This window comes from Saccostrea echinata, unplaced genomic scaffold (assembly GCF_033153115.1).
Source record: "Saccostrea echinata isolate AGI-Se365-2 ecotype Australia unplaced genomic scaffold, CSIRO_AGI_Sech_v1 ptg000056l, whole genome shotgun sequence".
In the NCBI taxonomy this organism is placed as follows: Eukaryota; Metazoa; Mollusca; class Bivalvia; order Ostreida; family Ostreidae; genus Saccostrea; species Saccostrea echinata.
Window position 1 is genome coordinate 21930822 of NW_026889805.1, and position 7210 is coordinate 21938031.

The 7210-nt window shown below is 34.3% G+C and overlaps 1 protein-coding gene across 1 annotated transcript; it reads left to right on the forward strand.

Moving 5' to 3' along the window:
- Positions 1-5855: 5855 nt before the first annotated feature.
- Positions 5856-6824, forward strand: LOC133173955 (uncharacterized). The gene has a single exon (XM_061309018.1). It carries the CDS (start codon positions 5856-5858, stop codon positions 6822-6824), a length of 969 nt encoding a protein of 322 aa, XP_061165002.1.
- The last annotated feature ends 386 nt before the right edge of the window (positions 6825-7210 follow it).

Below are 7210 nucleotides of genomic sequence, written 5' to 3' on the forward strand. Positions count from 1 at the left end.
CGGAATATTAGTTTGGAAATAGGGTGAAGACAGCAGTGACAATTTCGATATAGCCAAGGCGGTCGAACTGTGAATTCGGTGCATACCCCGTTCAGTTTCCGTTGCAAATCTGTTTGATATTTAGCGGTGAAAACTCAAAAGAATTATGGCAGGCCATCATTAAAAATATCTTTGTTTCCCCTAACCCGACCCAAAAATCTCAAGTTGGGTAGGTAGGTAGGCAAATAATTTTTTTTGACAGCAGCTTTGAAAATACATTCTTAAAATTGAATGGAATGATACCTTAAAAAGAAAGCGATTTGTAAACAGCCAGAATACCATACAAATGCCATTTAGACTCAACATTTAAGGTAAATTTATTCACAGCTATTATTCAATCGAACTTGTGAAATATCTCATACCAGAGTAAATTTTTTGAAATTGAAGACATCTGTTTAAAAGATTCTCGGGTACGCAAGGACTGGACATCAGAATATATAATTATGTAGTTTTTCAGGGCTTCAAAATATGCAGTGGTTCTAGAGCATTTCGTTTTGGAGTCTCGAAGTAAGGAACTATTTCTCTAAGTTGCAGGTTTAAATCCATGCAGGACGTTGAGACCTGTTCTTCAAATGAAACCAAAAAAAAGGGTTCAATGTCGCAATAGATACTGGCACAAAAAAGATCCCTCACAGCTCAATGGCCTAAAGTGCCGCGTACAACTCTAAATTTGGAGCCCTTCACTAGACAAATGTTTAAATAAATGTTGTTGTCCCAATAATTATCAAAGGAATTCAAATCAAAGGAACAACCAATCTTCAAGGGCCTTGAAGAAAAATACATGGACGCCTCAGAGAGCTTTTATCATAATATCATATCTATTTGGAAAAAGTATGTTAACAATATTAAATTGAGACAAACCGTATCTAAAAATGGTAAAATGTCATACACAATGTCAAAGTCATGAAGTTTAACCCATGAATAAACGGCATCGAGAAAGGACGTTTGAATTCTATTCATTAGGATGAAATATGCAGACATAATTACAACTCTCTTTGTCCCATATTGTAAATATAGGAATATTGATGAACTGTTCATAAGATCAAAGCTCAAATTAAATAAGTAAAATTGATTGGTTTGTTCACAAGGTGGGCCCCTTGTCTGCTGATGAGGGGTATCATGAAGAGGGCCTACGGGTCTAAGCATTCTCTCTATACGTACCTTAATTTTAAGACAGGTAAGTAAATACAATCAAAACACTCTTAATAGGTCAATGTATATTATACTTTATTAACAACGTGTTTCAAGAGTGTAGGATTCTTATATGCTAAAGGCATAAGGTTGATACGTCGCCTTTCTTTTAAAACACGAACTAACCTTCTGTGACCACATATTGTGGGCTTAACAATCACAGAATAAAATCAGTCGTTCTGATAAAAACGGTTTTTTATGGAATTCTATTTTATAAAAGTTGATAAACATAAAAAAAAAATATTGGAATATTTTATGAAAAAAAAACCTTCCAGTCGGCGCGTTTCAATTGGATCAGTCGCGTTAGGGGAAATAAAGGTATTTTTTATTTTGGCCTCATTACATGCTTTTGAAAGAACAGTAAGATTACAAATTTATTTTTAAGAAAATCCGCAAAAGATGGATAGAAATATCCTGTAAATTTCCTTCCAGAGATTTTTTGATAAGACACTAGGTCTAAGAACTGTTATAAACAGCTGCACAACTGTGGTATTCAACTTATCTACACATTTTCAGCTTATCAAAGAGGATCATTTCATCATCAATCCATTGCTTCGTTTCGTACGCTTGTGCTGTATTACATGTACGTCGTTAGCCTGTTTATCACCGCCTATGTGTATGAACGAGGCAGATTATTTAATTGCTGAAAAAAAGTTGCCCGTTTTATTGAAGAATTCATTTTCTTCAAAGTTCTGAAAGGTCGATACAGTGCTAGAATACAGGGAGCACTTTCAATTTTATGGTTTGTTTATGCAAAATTAGAAGATATTTTAACAAGAAAAAATAGAAACGCCTGCTGTTGTTTGAAAGTCAGAGATTCCTGTTTAGGTGCATAAGAACAGGATGCACTCCCTTCCTCGACCCCTTCCAGCATTTACTATGGGCCTTTTCTATTTATTTTCTTACGTTTTTACCTATTTACACATGCGTATTTACAGCGTTTCCTTTCCAAAAGTCCGAAATATTACCTTAGGCAAATATTTCACTACATATCATACTCCAAATCTTTATTAAGTACTACCGGTAGTATTTAAATAATTTGATTTTAAGTATAGTCGGTTTCAAACTGAAAGTCCACATAACTACCTGTAAAGCTAAGATTTTTATTAAATATTATACTCCAAATCGATATAGATTCAACTAATTTGGTTTTAAAATCATATTTAGGCGTAAGGTACTAAATCTCACTGAATTTTACCAAGGTCAGTAGGGGACTAATAACCACAGCATACCATAAAAAAGCACCATCTTCACATGAAATAACCAAAGCAAAACATAAACAAGAAGCCCAGGGGCCACATCACCTGGGCACTTTGGCTAGGAAAAAAAGCAGAAATCAGTTAAGTATTGAAAAGTTTAAATATATAAGTGGTTCGGGGAAGGGGGGGTTATGATTTGAACAAATTTGAAAATTTTTATTGATATATATCCTTTATATTCCTTTGTATAACTATGATCACCTGTTATGGCCCCTCTCTTCTCCTGGGGTCATGATTTGAACAAATTTAAATCTACATTACCTGAGGATGCTTTTATATCATTATGACCAATCATGGCTTTGCTGTTTTTGAGAAGAAGATTTTTAAAGATTTTTCTTATGTAAAAATTTGATCAACCCTTGTGGCCCCATCCCTTCCCCCGGGGGTGATGATTTGAACAAAATTGAATCTACACTACCTCACAATGATTCCACATAAGTTTCATGTTTTCAAGCACAGTGGTTCTTGAGAAGAAGATTTTTAAATGATGCCATTAATTTTTCACGAATTATTTTTCATAATTATCTCCCCTTGGAAGAAGGCATGGTTCTTCATCTGAACAAACTTGAATCCCCTTTACCCAAGGATACTTTTTGGCAAGTTTGGTTGAAATTTGGCCTAGTGGTTCTTGAGAAGAAGATGGAAATGTGAATAGTTTACGACGACAACGACAGACAACGGACGAATTTCGACCAGAAAAGCTCACTTGAGCCTTCGGCTCAGGTGAGCTAAAAACCACCAGCTATGGCGTTCCATAGAATACGTCATCCTTAGCTAGCGAAGATGATCACCTGTACGTCATTCTTCGAAAGTGAAAGTAGATTCGTGCACGTGCCCTCGGCAGGCCTCAACTTCCTGGTAAATACTACTGTTTTTTTTTTTATTATTATGGAATTTAATTGAATACAATGTCTTTACACATTAATTATATATCCATACTGTTGTGGCTTCTGAAGCCTTGAACACGTCCATCACAATCTCTTGATTTAGCTATATAGCTTGAAATAGTTATATTATAGCTTATTAAAAGCTATTCAAAATAGCTTGATACAGCTATTTATGTACAGTTTTTCACTTTTTTTTTTGGTAAGAAAAAAACAAAAAATTGCAAGTACTTGACTAATTATTCAAATATATATATATATATATATATATATATATATATATATATATATATATATATATATATATATATATATATATATTAGGGATGTCAAAATATTTATTTTCCTTAGTCGATTATTCGATTCCATTATTCGAACGATAGTCGATTATTCGGAACATTTTCTGAAAATAAAATATTATTTCAAACTTCACTGGTACATGACATATTTATAACTCAAAAACCCTTTTACTTAAATAGGTTTAAAAAGTAACATAAGAATTAATGCAATGTAACGTTTGATAGCATGGTTATATGAAATAAATTAAAGCAACCCAAATCGAAGATAGTTCTAATATTACAGCTGTTGAATACTTTAAAGCAAAAGATGAATTACCATTATTTGGATAACAGTACATGTACACCTCCTTGTGAGTGTGTGTGTGGTGAGGCGAGGATAAGTATGATTGCTTCTCATAGTGATGAATTATTACCAATTAATTATCTTGTTGACCATAACTGACCTCCTTAATAATTTCATTCAAGAAGTAACTGTGTGGTCACAAATCAATTGCTTTATATAGCCCCAAAAACTTTTAGAACTTTGAGTGCAAAGTTCTCAAGCAGACACAATTTGGTGATTTTTACATGCATTGTTTCCAGAAGGGTTCAAAGTTGAATATTATCACTGCACCAAGGTGGAACTTTTTGTACATGCTGAAAAATACATATAAGAAAAAAGTGTGATTAAATAGCTAAATCAAGCTATTCTGGATTGCTTAAACCTATATAGCTAAATCAAGAGATTGTGCCAGACTTATAAAAAATCACAATCCGACCGTTTCTTTTCATAGGCGCTTTTTCAGGAAGGTGTATTTTGTGTTGTATGTGTTTTTCTAGGTGTGTCTGAATACTCTCATTAAAATAAATATAAAAAATTGCTGAAATTAGCACATTTAAAAAAATATCATTTTACTGTACATGTATATAAAAAGATTATACAGTAATATGATATTTTTAAACATGCTAATTTCAGCAATTTTTGATTTTTAATGAGTGTATTCAGAAACACCTAGAAAAACATAAAACACAAAATACACCTTCCTGAAACCAAGCGCCTATGAATTGTTTCTTTTATGTGATATGGATGCCATCATCATCACGGGATGAAGTCTAATTTTTATGTCTTCTCTCTTACTCCCCTTTTCTCCTTCTTACTTCCGCTTCTCTTTCCTCCCTGTTCATCGTCTTACATCCTTTTTCCCTTTACCCATTTACTCTGTAACCCCTTGTTCCACTTTTAGAAATATCCCCTTGCAATTGTATCTGAGTATGGTACTGTAATTTGAATTTTTTTTATGACCAGATCATGGCCTGATCCTTGGGTCAATAAGGACAACATAATCTCGGTGGAGATTTGGCTAGGCTAGATATTTGGTCAGACCAAATATCTGGCTGAGTTGAATCTCCACCGAGATTAGGGACATGACAAAGAGAAATAAATGGAAGGTATATTTGTAGCTGCATAAATGTAGCTCTCAGGTAAAAGTAAATTTGGAAATATATACCAGTTACATATAAGGAGGAAGGACATAATTAACAGAATACTGTTTGCAGATTTATGTATTTTATAGACCAATAATTCAAATGCAATGCCTTTCTGTTGAGTTTATTCATTTATCTACATTCTACATATAAAATAAAATTTTTGTATCAATATAATAAAACAGTTAAAAGTAGATCATTGATGGAGTTGGCATGATTCCATTTCTTGTTGAGCAAGCCTATTTCCCTCGGCTTCACTTCAGGAAATAGCCTTGCTCTTGGGGAACTGGAATCTTGCTGACTTCATCAACGATATACATAACTTGTATATTATATTAAGTATATATACAGTCACACTTCAATATCTCAAACACTGATATCTCGAACACCATGGATATGTCGAACACCATGGATATGTCGAAGTGATTTGGAAGTCCCAACTGCTTATTCTTTAAGTATTTTACCCTCAATATCTCGAATCCTTGGATATCTCGAAATTTTTTTTTGGTCCCTTCGAGTTTGAGATAACGAGGTTTGACTGTATATATATTCCAATTGCTATATCACTTTTATAGACGATGTAGTTGACATTTGACCAAAAAATAATTTGAAACAATTTCTCGACAGGCATACTTTTCTGAAAAATTATTTTAAAAAATAATAGTAGTGCATTTCTTTGACAGGTTACACTGAAATTAATAACTACAGTGTAGTGTACAATGGAATCTCAAGCCCAGACACTGAAGACCTGCAGTTTGTGTGTCAACCCTTTAGTGCTGCGCTGTAACACCTGTTGTGTAGGGCTGTGTAGCTCCTGTGTGGAAAAGCATGTATCTTCCAATAGAGGGCACATCCATGATGTGTCCCTGTATGCTGACAGCCCAGTCTTCAGTCAGGCCAGAGTACTTATCAATGTAAAAAGTCCCCTAAAAAACATCAAAAGGGTTCGGTTCCTGAGAGGGAATGAGGTTTGGATCAGTGGAAAAGATAAAGGGATAAGGAGAGTCGATATAAATGGGTCTGAGATTGGTACAGTAAATACTGTATCAGGAATATTTCCACACGATATTGCTGTCACATCCTCTGGAAATCTCCTGTACTCTGATTTCAGGTCCTGTACCATCATGGAAGTAAAAGACGGAGTTATTTCCCCATTGATAAAATATGAGGATTGGACACCCCAGGGCCTTTGTAGTACATCTGATGGAGGACTGCTGGTTAGCTTGATGAAGCCAAATTTTTCAGAGAGTAAAGTAAATCGATATGCAGGAACTGAGCTGATACAAGAGATTCAGTTTGATGGAAAGAGAAAACCAATATTTGGAACAGGAAATTTTTTGTTATATCTTGCTGAAAACAAAAACAAAGATATCTGCATTGCAGACTGCAATGCTTATCAAGTTGTTGTCCTAAACATTTATGGAAAAGTCCGTTTTCAATATAATGGTTTAACTTCGAAGTCTGTAACAAAATTTGTTCCACGTTGCATTGGGACAGACAGCAAAAGTCAAATCTTGGTTGCTGATCGTGAAAATCATGTGGTCCACATCATAAGTAAAGATGGTCAGTTTGTGTCCTTGATAGATAGCTGCAGTCTTAGTCATCCATGTGGCCTCGCAGTGGATGATAAGGATAGGCTCTGGATTGGAGAGTTCGATTCTGGGAGGTTGAAGGTCATCAGTTATTGATCCGTGTTGTATTTTGATGTGATTTCTACACTTCTGGCATTTAGAAATTTAAATTTACTCGGCTGTGTGTTTTAAAAATGAAGTACAACATTGATATTTTTATACCCCCCGCAAATAAAATTTAGGGGGTATATTGGAATCACCATGTCCATCTGCCTGTAGACAAGATTTTGTCCCGAGCGTTTCACGGAAACTATTGCATAGATTTGTCTAAAAATTTGTACACTTATTATTCACCATATGAAGGTGTGCACCTGGTATTTTCATCATGATTGAAGAATTTTTCTGCATTTTACAGGTGTTTTTTTCCTTTTTATTATGTGGTTTTGTCCTGACCTTTTCTCAAAGACTATTTCATAGAATTGTATGAAAATTTGTACACTTAT